The sequence below is a fragment of the Vespula pensylvanica genome, chromosome 15, assembly GCF_014466175.1.
Source record: "Vespula pensylvanica isolate Volc-1 chromosome 15, ASM1446617v1, whole genome shotgun sequence".
In the NCBI taxonomy this organism is placed as follows: Eukaryota; Metazoa; Arthropoda; class Insecta; order Hymenoptera; family Vespidae; genus Vespula; species Vespula pensylvanica.
This window is the reverse complement of record NC_057699.1, coordinates 219,868-237,069: the sequence shown is the minus strand read 5'-3', so window position 1 is coordinate 237,069 and position 17,202 is coordinate 219,868. Positions and strand designations below refer to the sequence as shown.

Here is a 17,202-nt window from a genome sequence, read left to right as displayed (position 1 = left end):
TATAGTAGTAGCCATTGGTGGTGTGGATGGTGATATAGAAAAGGGGAGGATATAAGAAGTAGAGAGAAAGAGAGATAGGTAGAGAGAGAAAAAAATCATTAAAAACGATTGTCATCAGGGCTATTTTTGATGTTGCTGAGTGAATAGGTTAGGGGTGGATATATATCGGCGGGCTCCAATGCAAACCTGAATAAAAAGGATTTAGACAATTCATACGGTGAGATAGGTCGAGTGTGTAACGCGCGTTTGTATCTCCTGTAGTTGGTCGTGCGTTCGTATACTAAGAAGCGTAAGAAGAGTGAGTGAAAGAGAGAGAGGGGTTGCTCTCTCCTGCACGGGGTCGGGGTCGTCGCACGTTCTTGACGCGGGTCTGTCGACCCGCCAAGGTCTTTGTGTTCCGTTTCTTCTTGGACTTGCTACGTGATATTATAATTTCTCGTTTCTTTCTCGTGTTTTCCTAAGAAACCAAAATAATAAATAAGTAAATAAATAAATAAGTAAATCACAAGTTATATACATTCATACATACATACGTGTGTATATATGTGTGTTATATATATATATATATATATATATATATATATATATTTATAACGTTGACAACATCGCTTATTTTCATTAACTTTTTACTTTCAATTTTTTTCAATCTTGAAGGATATTTTATTTATTTACTTTCTTTTATTTTTCTTCATTTCAACATTATTTTCTTTCTTTCTGTTCCTTTTATTCTTCTTTTTTTTTTTTGACGATTCGTCTGCTTTGTTTTGTCTTGTTTTGATCTTTTTCTTCTTTCCAATGACGAATTCTTCACATATTTTTTTTAGCAAGTTGTGTAGTAAAAAATAAGAAACAAAAGAAACAAGGAAAAGAAAAATAAAACTGAGTGAGTCAGCTTAAAACTTATTGTCAGTCATCCGAGCATCTTGACACGTGCAATACTCTCGCACTTTTTCTTTTTCTTTTTCTTTTTCTTTTTCTGTATCAACGACTTTGTGTTCAACGATCTTCGTTCTTCGTTCTTCATAGAAAGTTGACATCATGATATGTATGTATTTCAATACAAGCTCTAAATTATTTATTTATTTATATGATTGGCATTATTAAACATAGTTACACGCGTGTAAATCGTTTGATTTTTAATCGATCGTAAAGATTTAGATCGGTTTCTTTGTTATTCGTAGAAACTGAAAATCGTGGATATGTTCTTTTTTTTCTCCCTTCTACGGACTCGGTGAAGTACATTGAAAACAAAGAGAAAGAAAGAGAGAAAGAGAAAACGCGCGCGGCAACGAAAGATAAAGAGAGAAAGAGAGACAGAGAGAGAGAGAGAGAGAGGGAGAAAGAGTGAGTGAGTGAGTGAGAGGGAGGGAAAGACAGGAAAAAGTCGATACGCGTATTTACAGAGAACAAGCTTGCTGCCATTTTATATTGCACGTGAGCTCGAAGTTCTGCCCGCGCTTACGATTCGATCTGTCAGAATAATATTTTCGTTTTCAAACTATAGTGACTTATTTCGAAGTTTCTAGAGGATTAGTTTCGTGGTATCATCATAAATCTTTATATTCGGAAAGCAGCTATAAGAGGATTTTGTTATATAGGTAAAAATATTCGTTTTATTATTGTTTGTCATTACAACCTAAAACATAAAATCATAGAAAGAGTCGATATACTTTTGTTTCGATATTCAGGCTGTATCGATATATATATATTTTTTCAAAATTATTATTGACGTCATATTATATAAAAATTCGACAAAATCCACATATAACTCACTACATTCTGAAACAAAATCGTAGAAAGAATCGATATTCTCGTTTCGGTATTCATGCTATATCGATATCTATTTTTTAAAGTTGTCGACGTCATATTATTTAAAAACTCGACTAAGTTTATATTTTGTCAGTTGGTGACTAAAAATATGTCGACTTGTACGTATCTGGTTAATATATATGTATATATATATATGTAGTAATATATATATATTACTATATATATATTACTATATATACATGATCGATATCGTATGTCGATTTATATTATACACACACACACATACATACGTTGATTTACGTCAGTAAGTACATCATGTGTATATAATACGTGCTTGTAATGCATATTAGTTAACATTTATACATATATATATACATATATTCGAGAAAATTTTGATGGATTCAATTAAATTTCTTTAAGATTTACTTTCTTACACGAAATAATCAAGCTACATATATCAATACGTGCTCGTATTAAAATTATTCTATTCATAAAGAATTTCACAAAAATATTGAAGGATCTTTGGGATAATATTTAAATCTTCTGGGCCGGGTTTCGAGTTTTCCGCGCTTTTAGATCAATCATTTTGATCCCACCGATTGTGTTGGTTATTCAAACAGAAACTTGAAACCATTCTGAAAATAATCGTTTGAAACTGTAATATAAAGGTTCTGATTAAAATAGTTATGAAGAGTTTTGATTTTGAATAATTTTTATGAATAACTGAGAAATTTCCAACTCGTTATCTGTTATGATTTCTATTTCTCTTCTGATATCGGTTTCACAAGAGTTTTTTTTTTCAATTTTATATCGGTTCTAAAATAATCGGTTCTAGAATTCTGTTTCGATTTTTTCTTAATTAATATCGCCAATTCACATATTGCAACTGCGGATTACTCCATATGTATTTTTTTTTCTTTTTTTTTTTTTTTTTGTTACAAAATCATTATAGAAAAAAATTTATACGTATCATTAATTTTTGCAATAAATCATTGAAGTAAATAAAACTAATAAATATGCTCCGCACTAATCTGCTAAATACAACACACATTATATTATTTATGATAGGAAGTTAATAAATCGAAGTTTATTAAGATCTTTTGTTTGAAATATTTCTTATATTTTATATCGTAGTTAATGTAAAAAACGAAATATAAAAATACATAATAAACATGAATTATAGAAAAATGAATTATAAAAACAAATTATCTATAAATGTTTTTCCATTTTTTTATAATGATATTGTAAAAAAATTATCTAAATATACGATGATAATTCGCAGTTGACATATATACATTAATTATATCGATTATGAAAAAATTGAAAGAAAAATCGATTCTAGAACCGGTTTTTTGTTTTTAGAAACCGATAAGAGAGATTAAAAACCGAAATAGGAATCGTAATCGGAACAGATAGTAGTTGAAAACTTCGGTTATTTGGACTAAAGATTCTTCGTGAACTTCGTTTTAAAAACTGAAATCGATATTACAACAGTTTTTAAGTCTCTTATTCAAGTTTTTCGGCCAAACCGTTTATAAAAATACCACATACAAAAAATAAAAACGGAAATGTTCACTTTGCTGCTACTATCTTCTCACCCTTTCCCCCTTTTTCACTCTTCAATCCCCTCTAGTTCACCATAAAATTTCGTTTCTTTCTTACACTTTTGTGCATACGAGTACAACAAATAAATATTCGTCGAAATGATATTTCCTTAAGGAGTTTGTCAAATTTGCCGTGAAATTATTCGAGAATTTCGAGGATTTTATGGGAAAGAGGAAGGGAAGGGACGATTTCGTCGTTAGAACATGTAGATGGACAGTAAAAACATGGGGGATCACATGGTTCATTTTCGAAATTGGTAACCATTTACGTAATTACTTTCATCGGGGTGAAGTGTGAAGTTTGAGATAGGAGAGTCTAAGATCTATTTAAACTTTGCACATGATCGTACTTGAACCTATTTTGTGTACATAAGTATGTATATACATACATACATGCGTACTTACATACATACATACATACATACATGCATTCATACAAACGTACATGCATGCATAGTGCATGCATGAATCCAATTCAAAAGAATTTTAGCTCGCAAGAAGGCCTAATTCGAAATTGAAATCTAATACGAAAGAAATACCGAATAGATGATAATTTGAAATTTTAGTATGAAAGTATTTTTTTCTTTTGTTTTTTCATAGAAAGAGCATATCATAGAGGAGAAGAAGAAAGAGAAAAAAGAAGTTACGTATGTGGAATAGTGTTTTTCAAACTGCGATTATCTTGTGTATTGTTTTGTGTCACGTTCGGTGTGCCGTTTAAGGACTTTCAACGTAAAGAAAATATAATGTATTATATTTTTTAATTTCTTATCAGAATATAAGAATTCTTATTGTTGTTATGTAAACGGAATGAAAATGTAAACTCGATTGAGAGTTTGAAAGACATATTTTCTATAAATCGAAATTATTTCATAATTAGCGTAAGAAAAGGTAATACACGTGCAAACGTATACGTTGAGATTGTTTGTGTCCTTTTGGAATAACAGAAAACGAGAAAGAGAGAGGACGAGAGAGAGAGAGAGAGAGAGAGAGAGAGAGAGAGAGAGAGAGAGAAAGAGAGGGGAAAAAGAGACATAGAGAGGGAGTGAACGAACGAAGAAGGACGCGGCAAACTACTTCATGTTAATAAGCGTTAAACTATACGAGAGGATTAAGGAAGGTTCAGAGTTTCTTGATTTTTGGAGATTGAAGAAACGTGGAGGTGACTGAGAGAAGGAGGAGGAGCGTCGCCGGTGGCGGAGGAAGAAGTTGTTAAAGGCTGGCGGAGAAGGTGGACGAAGACGAGGAAGAGGAGGAGGAGGCGGAGGTGGAGGCGGAGGAGGTGGCGGCGGAGGAGGTGGTGGTGGTGGTGGTGGTGGTCGTCGAGGGAAAAAAAAAGGAAGAAGAAGAGGAAGAAGAAGAAGAAGAAAAAGAACGGAAGAGAGACGAGAAAGAGGGGACAGTGGAGGAGGTGGTTGTGGTGGTTGTTGTTGTTGTGGTATCGGTGCTCGTTGTCCTTGTCGTTGTCGTCATCCGTGGTAGTAGTGGTGATCGTAATAAGGTATCGTATCGGAAGCGCGCTCGTAGTGTCGCGTCTGCCGATTCGTACCAGAATTAAAACTGGCGGGCAATCTGGCTCGATCTCCGGTGCCGGTGGGTGCTGGCGGAGGTGGTGGTAGCGGTGGAAGAAGAGGCGGAAGAGGAGGAGGAGGAAACGGAGCTTCTGGAAGTGGTTCCGGTCCCTCCGCAGGACGTGGTACCGGTGGTGCTGCTACTGCTGGTGGTGGTGGTGGTGGTGGTGGTGGTGGTGGTGGTGGTGGTGGTGGTGCTGGTGCTGGTGGTGCTGGTGGTGCTGCTGCTGCTGGTGGTGGTGGTGGTGGTGGTGGTGCTGCTGCTGCTACTACTGCTGCTGGTGGTGGTGGTGGTACCGGAACTGGAGATGTCATTGGATGTCCTGGAGGATCAACGACAAGTAACAACAACGGAAATGGAAATCAAACAAACGCGAATCATGGGAATGGAGGTAATGCGAACGGTGCCGGTGGTACTACCATGGCCAACGGATCATCAACTGGAAATAATCCTACGTCTCAATCAAATGGAAATACTAATGGTGGTACTACCTCGTCCGCGGGAAATCCCGGTGTACAACCCGCGGTCGATCAACCCGCACAAGGTGGACAAATTTTGGATTGGGAGTACGTCGATCGTTTCTCATTCGAGGATTCCGATCATTTCGAAGAGGATTCACTTTGTAGTTGGAGCAGTGAAACCGAATCCCTTTGTAACAATTGGCGAGGATGGCGTCGACCAACTGCAGGATTTGGTACCGCAAAAAGGCCGACAGATGGTGAGTAGTTCTTTTTTTTTCTATTTTTGCTCTCCTTTTTATTTTTATTTTTTTTTATTTTTTGAAACTTATTCACCAATTTGTAAATAATATCATATACATGTATCGTATTTAGAAAAAATGTATATGATATATCATTTTATTTTGCAAGACCATTTGCAATGTCTTCTTTGTTTTTCAAATCATTCGTTTTCGTAATAATTCCAGCCAATAATCAATTCCGTCAATAAATTTTCATTTGGATTTGAAGAGATCAACATAAAATGTGAAAATTTATTCGTTCAAACGGAAACGTTCAATCGAGAATGACGCTTAATGTTCTGTTTATTAATTATATGATCATGTTCGATTGGAGAAAAAAAATGAATGGAGAGAATCGGCGAACGCATTGATCGAAGCTCGATCAAAAGAACAAGGATGGTAGTTGGTAGAGGACTTTATGGGGCTTGTGGGTCGATGTTGCACCCTGGGTTCGTTTGTTCGTTCGTTCTTGTAATCTGAACGAAAAGCTGTAACTGGTGCGCGCGCGCACACATTCACGGTATCATAAATCGCGATATTCGGTTAAATTCGATGTTAACTCGAAAATTTACAGGAATCTCTATAGCTTTCAACTACGATATCTTCTCTTCCATCGAAACTTCGTCGGTCGGCTCGTTTTGGTCGTTTTGCCTGTTCATGCCAGAACTAAATACGTCTGAGCTAATGAGAAGCTTCCGAAAGTGGTTTCTACGAGAACGCCTTATTACGTAAACGCGGTCGTAAGCCCTTCAATATCGAGTCGTAAATTTAATTAACTCGGGATGATCGTTAACACCGGTGCTAACATTGTCCGCGAATCTCATGAATTATCGTCGAAATATCGATCCAGGTTTATTTTACAATACTACTACACTATTACTATTACTACGTCTACTTCTACTATTACTATCACTATTACTATTTCTACTATTACTATTACTACTACTACTTTTACTATTACTACTACTGAAACCTTTCTTGTTCCAAAGAAAATAGGTTTTCCCTTATCATTATAATTTTGAACAAAAATATCATGGCTCGAGTAATTATTTTTTTTTCTTTTTTTAATTATGATTTATATTTTCTATAAAAACTACTACTATTTCTATTCTAATTATTTTCTAAATTATTTTTAGTTTTATAAGAAAAATAGAAAAATATTTCGCACCTTCTTTATCTATTATTATAACTTCAAAGAAAAATATCATGGTTAAATTATTTTCGTAACATCAAAGCACTCTTCTATTGAGATTTATTATTTTTTACTTTCCCTTTTTTGTTATTATTTTACTTTTATTATTGTTCTTCTTCTTATTATTATATTTTGTATGATAACTTATTATTTTTATTCTAATTATTTTCTAAAAGCCAATGGTACGTTATGTAATTATCATTGATATAAATTTTCTTTAGTTTCTTAAGAAACACATCATTCTACATTTTTTTCTGATCATTATAACTTTAAACAAAAATTATTATGCTTGAATTATTTTTGAAAAATTGAAGAACTATAGATTTCCTCCTCTCTATCGAGTTTCAATTTTTTTTTTTAAATCTATTACTATTTTTATTTTAATTATTTTCTAAACGAGGATGATAGGGTATGTAATTATTGATACAAATTTTGTTTACTTTTTAAAAAAAATAAATAAAAAATGATCTTGCATCGGCCGGGAATCGAACCCGGGCCGCCCGCGTGGCAGGCGAGCATTCTACCACTGAACCACCGATGCTACGAAAAAGCTTTTCTAGAAAGTGGTAAATATGTAATGATTCATTTCATTTTCAGTGAAAAAAAAAACAATACATTTATTAATAAAGAAATATTTCTATATATCGCAAAATTATTATTTAGACGCTATTATTTCGAATTATTTTTCACAAAGAGATCAATTCGTTCAATGAACCATCTTTTACATATATAGAAGGCTTTCATGGTTATACACATTTTTTTTATTTTTTGCTTTGATTCTCTTTAAATCCTTTATTAAATTTCAGAAGTACAATATTCTCATATTTAATAATTAAATCAAAGTAAACAAAGGAATACATGTACAAACAAATTTTTTCTTTTTTCTTCCTTTTTTTTTTTACAAATGGCGCTGAGACATTAACATTAGGTAGTTATATGATACGTATAATATCAAAGTACAATTGAATTATTTTTATGATACAAATTTTTGTTTATTTGTTTAAAATTAAAAGCACTAATAGCTGGATGACCTAAAAATCTATATTTTTATTATCTATAAAAATGGTGTAGCAATAAAAAGAAAAAAGAAAGGGATTAGTTAGACACCTTAGAGAAAACACAACGGATTGACGTTTGGGGAGGTTTATAATTCGTTCGTTGATTGATTGTAAAATAGAACGACGCACGTCGGAAACAGCTTGGTAACCGTCGATGCATCTTGCAGACACACGCGTTGATCTGTCAATATAATGGAAATTAATTTCTAATTGGCTTATTGACGTAATCGATCTCGTTAATCTATGTGACATTGGCAGATCTGAGAGTTTGGTTGATCATCTTCTTATCAAGCAAGTAATATAACTGTTGATACTAATTGATTATAAATTATTAGTTGAATATTTGTTAAAAACTGTAGAAATATGACATGATCTTTACACGCACGCGCAAAAGAAAAGTTTCTATGATTTTATATGTCAAATATTTTTTAAAAATACGAAATAAAACGGCCAATGTGAAGTTTAACGATTTTCAATTTTTCTTATGGATTAATCCTTTTCTCTCTCTCTCTTTCTCTTTCTCTATTTTTTAATTCTATTATATGTTTCGTAATTAATTATCTTTAAAAAGTTATTAATCAAGTATAAATTTAAAGTTAATAATTAACAAAATATTAATGTATGAAGTATTTTATATAGATAAATACAGTGATATTAATCTTTGTGAAATTGAAATTGAAAAGGAATTACGAAGTGAAAATTCTAAACGTTGTTAATCAAATGACGCATAAAATGTTAACAAAATGTACGAAGAAGATTACAAGATGATGATTGTTCATACAAGAAAATAGTAGATGTTTAAACATTTATTAAATTAAGTAAGCTATTTACTGTTGTTGTTGTTGTTGTTGTTGTTGTTGTTGTTGTTGTTGTTGTTGTTGTTGTTGTTGTTCTTCTTCTTCTTCTTCTTCTTCTTCTTCTTCTTCTTCTTATTATTATTATTATTATTATTATTATTATTGTTATTGTTATTGTTATTGTTATTATTGTTATTGTTATTGTTATTGTTATTGTTATTATTATTATTATTATCATCATTATTATTATTATTATAAATTAATTTAAAATTTTTTGTTTTGAACTATAATAAAATAGTCTTATCATTAGATTGTCTTAGATGCTTTCATTTTTCTCATTTCATCTTAAAATTGTTAACATTTGGAAACGTACTTGTATATCCTTAATTTTATTCATTTCATTTTAAGATTGTTTACATTTGAAAATATTCTATATACTGATATCTTGTTAATTATTAACTTTAAGTCTATACTCGTGTTTAATAATTTTTTAACGATAATTGATTAAAATGTATTAATTAATTAAAAAAAAATAAAAATACAGTTTCATAAGAAAAACTAAAAATCATTAATCTCTTTGAATGCCGAGAAGCAACACTATCGCACTTGTATAAAATTTGTCACAATAAATTGGGCAAAACAAATATTTTTTTTGCAACATTAAAATATGATAATTACATGCATTGACATACAATCATATTGTTCTATATAATGCTAGTGTATTAAGAGATTTCTATATATTACAGTAGCAAGAAATTGAACATGAATAGAAACATGATTCATAAAATATGATTCATAAAATCATATTTTTTCTAAAAATATACATTCTTATACATACGATTTGAAACATTATTTTATTATTTTATGGTTAAAAAAAAAACAAAGAAGAAACAAAAAATAACAAAAAGTAATATAGTCCTATATATTAGAAACAGTATATAAACATTTATAAAATTGAAATTCATGATACAATTTCTTGCATAATCGCAAAAAATGAATAAAAAGGAAATATCTGTTATTTTTCGCATATAAATGCAAAAAAAAAGGTTTGGTACTTGGACGAAATTTTCAGTAACTTTAACAAAATTATCGTGTATTTCATTTTCTAATCTGAAAATATATTTGACATATGTGATCATGAAACCATTTTTAATATATATATGTGTGTGTTTTTCTTTTTTTATCGCTTCTAACAAAGAAGATATTCAACCGGCTATTAATTTATATGATCAACCTGTGAAATCTTTAAAGATCCCCGTTTTATTATAACGTATAGGAAGGATAGACATTGAGATGAGTCAAAGAACGATGGCGAAAGTAAATTGAGTAAAAGCTTGTGTCCCTTGAAATAAAGGTTAGTGAACCCTTTCTCTCTGGGTAATTGCGCCACAGGGTAAGATAATGGGTGGTTAGGCAGGTAGGTTGCTAGATATCGCTATCTCTGACCCATGTACTTCTCAGAAAATGCACATAAGCGTTCTCGTGCCAAGGACGAATGTGCATATACATATGTAGTACTATCGTATACGTGTTAGGCCTTAAACCTTATCTTGGTCACTTCGTTCGAATGGAATAGGAAAATGCTTTTTTTTTTCTTTCCTTTCTTTTTCTTGTTTTTTTTTCCCTTTTTTTTTCCTCTTTTTTTTTAGTCTGTTCCTCGTTACTTTTCTTTTATATCTTTTGAATTAAACAATAGGTGAAATAAATAATTGATTCATAATAAAGTTATAACAAATTAATAACAATAGTTAATTAATAATAAAAGATTAAAATCAGAACACTAATAGTTTAATAGTCGATGAATAATTTTGATTGTCCAATACATGTTTTGGTATTTTTAAAGTATTAGATATATATTTGTAAAGTATGTTTGAAACAATGATTGTAAAGATGACAACAATTTTGTTCCTTCAATTATAGTTTGTATATATCTATTATCACGTACCTCGAAAGTTATAATAAATATAAAATTGTTCTGCCCCAAATTGTTTATTTTTGCAATAAATATCCTAAATATATCTATACAAGAATAGATTTAATTTTTAGATAACAAAATGTGTATTTTGGACAATACAGTAATTTCTGCATAGAAGTATCTATGTACAAAAATATCACGAAAACTAGAGTTGATTTGATGAAACCAATGCTATTTTTGAAATCAGCGCATTAAATATAACCTAGAATAGGTTCAACTTCTAAAGCATCAGATCAAACTGTGTTTTTTTTATTTATTTCTTTTGCTGTGTAATCGATGTTTTAATAAAAAACGTTTTGTTTTTATCTAGTGTGTGTGTGTGTGTGTATAACAGATATTAGATTTATATAATTCATATATAGAATATATGTATTATATTATATTATATAATTATATTCATTTTTCATTAAAATCTTTTATATTTAATATTTAACAGTATAAAGAATTATATATTATAATTATATGTATATATATATGTATATATTAATTACATGAACTTAATACCCATTAGATATATGTTAGTAATTATATAAATAAGATAATATATATATATATATACACACACCAAATAAAAACAAAATATCTTTTAATTAAAACATCAATTACGTACGTAGCCCCACAAAAAAATATATTTGATAGTTATTAATAAGAATTTTTTTCTATAAATTTTTTGAAGAATACTATCGATTGTTATCGATTTAAAGAACTGAAAGTTAGTACGTATTCCAATGATCTTACCAAGATAATTAAAGTTAGGATAAGAAGGAGATGGTAATTTGATGGAAAACTTGGGTTGATATTTGATTAAAATTCTTTTAAATTTTGTTATTACATGGTAGAAGTAGAAGTAAGAGTTAAATAAAAGGACGTGCTTTGAAGTCGTTTCTTTTAGCTCTCTTCTTATCCCCTTCTTATCCCACGATTTCTTCGACCTGCCGTTATCACTTTCTATCTTTGTCAGGAACTTTTACTTCCGCTCGTGCGTATACATATTAATAACTCCCGAGAATTCTAATGCAAAATATGTTCTCTTTTAAAATAGGATGATGATCGTTTTATCAAAAAACAATACAAAAATTTTTTTTGCTAAGTATCTATTATTTTAATATATATATAATTAATAATATAATTCAGAGTTGTCAGGTCTAGCATTTTCTTTTATTCTTTTTGTTTTATTTTTATTTTTATTTTTTTTATATATAGAAAATAATGAATTTGTACTTTATTGGTTAATATTTAATTAATAAAACAATTTCCATTAATATAATGTATATTAATATTAATAATTTCTCTTCAATTTTGACAAGATCTTTTGAATTTTTTTCAATAAAAATAATTTGTTCTTGAAGTTAGATTATATGAATATGATATACAATTCTTTAAAAGAATACATTTGTATAACCCTTGATAATATAATCTTCATTAATATTGACAATCTTTCCCCGATTTTGATAAAATCTTTTGAATGTTTTTCTAACAAAAATAATTCTTTCTTGAAAGTTAATTTTTGCCTGGATGTAATATATCATATTTTAAAAGAAACTTTATTACGTTAATTAGCAGATCATTAAAAACATGTACATTTTATAAATATGATCAAGATCGTCAAAAACGATCAAGATTAAGTCTTTAGTCTTTAGTCGAATAAAACGAACAAATTCGGCACTCGTGTTAACCTTGGTTATTCTTACAACATCAGAGAAATCGGTATTGCATGGTGTTAAGTTTTCGCACGTGAGTCATAAAACGCCAGGTAAGTATCTCTGCATCATACCATTTTGGGAGGAATGGGTATGGTATCAAAAGAAGTAAGACGACCAGCATATAATATCATGCGAGTTGAAATACAACGTAGCGAGTTGGCGATGTCGTTACGGTCTAACATATACGTCGCTTGTTTTTAATTACCAACGTCATGAACGCTTTCTATGTGTTTCGTGGAAAGCTGCTATGAGCTGGTCTCGCACCAACATGTTATCGCACTGTTAATAAGTCTGTAAATTCTTCTTAACATGCGATTTCACCATAAGAACGGAATCTTTATTTTTTCAAGAAAATTCAAGATCATTCAGTACTACGAAATACAAGTTAACAAATAAAATTAATTTATTCATCGTTAGACGGATAAGTCGTTTGATAATCGTTGGAAAGTTAACGGGGTAAATAATTCATTAAATAAAACTTTCCTTCTTTTCTTTTCTTTTTTTTTTCTTTTTGAAATAACACGTTCTCTGTAATTTTATACGATTTCAACAAACGGAACGAGTTGTTCCTTTGATAATATAGAAAAAGAAATACAACAGATGGTAAGGGAAAACATAATGGTGAAAGTGTAACATATGGCTATTTCAATGGTGCTAAGTATATAGCGTATAATTTTCTACAATGTTTATTATTATTATTATATTTTTAGAATGAGTGTATTTATTTTAATAACTGTTATCGTGTGTATCGTATCTTTTAAAGCAGAAGAAAATTTAAATTTAAAAAAATAAAAAGAAAAAAAATTTTGCATCGGCCGGGAATCGAACCCGGGCCGCCCGCGTGGCAGGCGAGCATTCTACCACTGAACCACCGATGCTCATGTTAAAGAGTAATCTAAATAACTGTTATTAGGACGAAGAAAATAATTTATATCGTATATATATATACATACACAATTTAAATAATTTATTAAATTAATATTGATGAAAGTTTGTTGATCTTATATTTCTTACATTATTCGTTATCTTTCGTTATTTTCCAGTCGAAGTTTGTGATAAAACAGCAGTATTTAATTTCATAAGTACATTCATTCTAAATATATTAAAAATAGTAAATAATCTACGGACAAACATCTTAAGCCCGAAGTAGTTTAGCTAACCGTTCCTCCTCCATTTCTTTCTCTTTGTTGCATCGGAACCACGAAAGTGCAACGTCCGACCTTGAACCATAGTCATCGCGCGAAGCTAACGCTCGATTCCTTATCTCTTTTTCTTCTACGCCTTGAAACATGATCGTGCCGGTAGCTTGTTTGCCAATCGATGAATCCAAAGGATTAGAACGATCGTATATTTTAAACGAAGTTATTTTTTCATCCAACTCATTGATTCACTGTTCTTTTCTTTTTTCTGTCTTTCTTTTTTTCTTCTTTTTTTCCATGCACTAAACGAATTAAGCGAATTCTCGGAGATGATGACGAGAATGAATATAAAGAAAAAAAGAATGACGAAGCATTACGCGTGTAATGATGACTCGAATGTTCCGTTCATCCGTACCGATGACAAATCACTTCGACTTCGTGTTAACTGCATCCTGTCGGCCATATTTTTACCTTAGCAAACGCGCCACCTTGAAAATCTTTAATAAAAACAATCAGAAATATCACTGTGATTATTTAGATAAAAATAATTCGAAATGATGGAATTGTATTTATCTGTATCTACAAATATTTCTTTTTTTTTCTCTTTTTTTTCTTTTTTTCCTTCTCTTTTCTTTCTTCGAAGGTTAAGTCAGTATACGCGTTAGTCAGTACATAATCTATACGTAACATAACGGATGTAGACCGTTATTATCTTTTCTGTTTCTATGTACTTACGTAGGAAAATCGTATTGACGTAAGATAAAAATATTTCAAATAAAGTGCGATTATTTTCAATATTTTTAACTTATTACGAGATCAATTGATCTGGTTAGTTTCTTTTTTTTTTTAGGTACCTAAACATCTCGAAAATAGCACGTTTGAAAAAAAAAGTTTGTAACAAAAATCGTTCGGTTATGGTTAGCGAACGAACTATCATTTATTTTTAATTCAGTCAATATTTTTAAGATTATTTTAAGGTATTATTTCTTTTTCTTCTTCAAAAATAATTCAATAAAATATCTAATCGATAAAAATAAAAAAAAAAAAAAATAAGAAATATAAAAAAAATCGGATTTAACTGGAAATCAGGTATTTTATTTCGTATCCATTCTTAAAACATTTTAACAGGCACACGAAATCATGAAAATTTTCTTAATATACATACATACATATGTATGTATTTTCTATCTATTCCTTCTAATAACGAAGGTGATATTCAACTGACTTTTAATTTGTAATCATGTATGCGTATATACAGATTAAAATAAAATTTATGAATAGATAAGTCACGCTACGTAAATCGTCGTTTTACAGATTTTTTTTTCTTTTTATTTTTTTTTTGCCGATGGAAAACCGTCCCTTTTTTCAAGCTCTTGCACGAACAAAGGATCCCCAAAGGCATCGAAGCGTGAGCGACACGCGCGCTCACGCATACACACACACACACACACACACACACACACACACACACACATGTGCATACGCATACATACGCAACAACGGAGAGAAATGTCGGTCCATAATCCGTAGCAGATACTCCGAACGGAGACGAATCTTCAGAAAAGTGGGGGGAGGAGTTAGGGGTAGGGCAGGTAGCAGTCGAGTCCGATATCCGGTTTGCCATGGAGCGAGTAAAGTCAATGCACCTGGCCCCACTCGCTCGTCGAACCGATCCTCAAGTCTTTTTTCTCTCTCTTTTCCCTTCTTTTCCCCTTTTCTTTTTCTTTCTCTTTTTCTTTCTTCCTTTTTTTTTCCTTACGCAAACTGTCCCGCAGCCGGCTGCTTTTCCCTTCTTTTGCTTCAGCATTGGATACGAAAAAATGGCTTTTGTGACAGTAGCACTTGTTAGAAAATCGTTTCTTTCTGTTTTTTTTTCTTTCTTCTACTTATTTAAATGTGCGACATCAAATTTCTTTTTTAATTTTCTGTAGTAACTCATTTCTTTTTTCTCGTTTTCCTTTTTTTCTCTCACTGTTTTTTTTTCTTTTTTATCTCTTATATTTAAAAAAAAATTATCTAATGTAAAAATTATAAATTGTAATTATATAATAATTGTTATATTCCTTTCCCTTTTTCTATTTGTATCTCTCTCTTAACTTAACATATATTATACCAGAATTATACTTTACGTATAATTATTCAAATATATATAATTTATATTTGGGATTATATTTATTATACATATTATCATATTTGGGAACACTAAATTTGAAATATGAGATAGAGAATAATTTTTTTGGTCGAAAAAAAATTATATTTGAAAAATGTATAGGTGTGTGTATATCTGTGTATGTATGTATACATTAAAAAATTAAATTATAAACAATTATTTCTTCGACCTATCAAATATTTTGAAATACGATTTGAAAATTTGTCGTAATGAAACATACGTAAATACGTAAAACATATATACATATAATACAAACATATAAATACTTAAATCTTTTTTATATTTGTTTGTGTGCGTATGCGTATAGTCGTGTGCATGTTTTATGACAGTATTCTTTTCCTTTTTCTACGGAAGGAAGAATGAGTCACAATGAAGGATGATCACGAGCGTGTTCTCGAGTCCTCTTCCTGAACCTTGTTGCAGCATCGATTCGCGGTCCCTGAAAGGAAATGGCCATGAACCTCAGAAAGAGACATGGTCGAATTTTTCGATATGTTGTACCTTTGTTCTTTCTTCACTAGCAATGGCTTTTTTTACTTATTCATTTTAAATCAAAACAAATTTTCGATGTTTTACTTTATCAATCGAAAGAAAAAAGAAAGAAAAGAGGATAAAAAGGAGACATAAGATGATACATAAGATAATCATCTGTACCCTAACTAAATATAAATGCAATTTATTGTATATGCAATATATATATCCCCCCCCTCTCTCTGTATCTCTCTTGTGTGTGTATGTATGACGTCGCACACAATTAGAACAGGTTGTATTTTCTAAATAATTGGAAATAGATAGAAATGTTATAATTTCAAGTTGAATGTTCTTAGATGATGCCAGATAATACCCAAATAATTTTATACATATTTGTGTATAACTACATTAGTGCATCAGAAAAATACAACTACATTTTTTTGTTCAATGGAAACCTATATTTTTGACTGCACCAGTCGATGCAGTTTTTTATGCTCCACTTAAAAATATTGACTTACTTATACCCTAAACTTATACGTAGCTAAAATTTTCTGAATTATTTCTACCTGTTGGAAAATCTCACGTAACTGGAATAGATTGTATTTTAAATGGTTGAAAATAGATGAAAATGTTACAAGTCAAAGTTACATGGTATCAAATAGTGCATAATACGCAAATAATTTTATGCACTTTCGTGCATTGGTGCATGAAAAAATGCAACTTCATTTTTTTGTTTAATGGAAACTTATATTTTTGATTGTACTGGTTGATGTAGTTTTTAATACTCTATATAAAAATATTAACTTATTTATGCTCTAAACTTATACGTTAAGAAGTTATCATAGCTAAATTTTTTTGAATTATTTAAGTCTGTCTCCATGTGTTAATGAAAGGAGAACCGTTCCTAACGTATAAGTTAGGATCATAAATATATTAATATTTTTATGTAAAATATAAAAAAACTACATCAATTGGTAATGCCAAAAATATAGGTTTCTATTAAAAAAAAAAA

General features: G+C 30.4%; 1 protein-coding gene and 2 non-coding genes across 6 annotated transcripts in view; 1 reads left to right on the top strand and 2 right to left on the bottom strand.

The window, feature by feature from the left end:
* Positions 1-5,366: 5,366 nt before the first annotated feature.
* Positions 5,367-17,202, top strand: part of LOC122634638 (zinc finger SWIM domain-containing protein 8 homolog) — a 44,882-nt gene continuing 33,046 nt past the window's right edge. For all 4 annotated transcript variants that reach the window (XM_043823768.1, XM_043823767.1, XM_043823765.1 and 1 more), the window contains exon 1: positions 5,367-5,664. In XM_043823768.1, coding sequence (XP_043679703.1) covers positions 5,367-5,664 — 298 coding nt within the window. The remainder of the gene's footprint in view (positions 5,665-17,202) is intronic.
* On the bottom strand, positions 7,348-7,418 carry Trnag-gcc. The gene has a single exon. It is a non-coding gene; the product is annotated as a tRNA-Gly (tRNA).
* On the bottom strand, positions 13,218-13,288 carry Trnag-gcc. Its single transcript has one exon. It is a non-coding gene; the product is annotated as a tRNA-Gly (tRNA).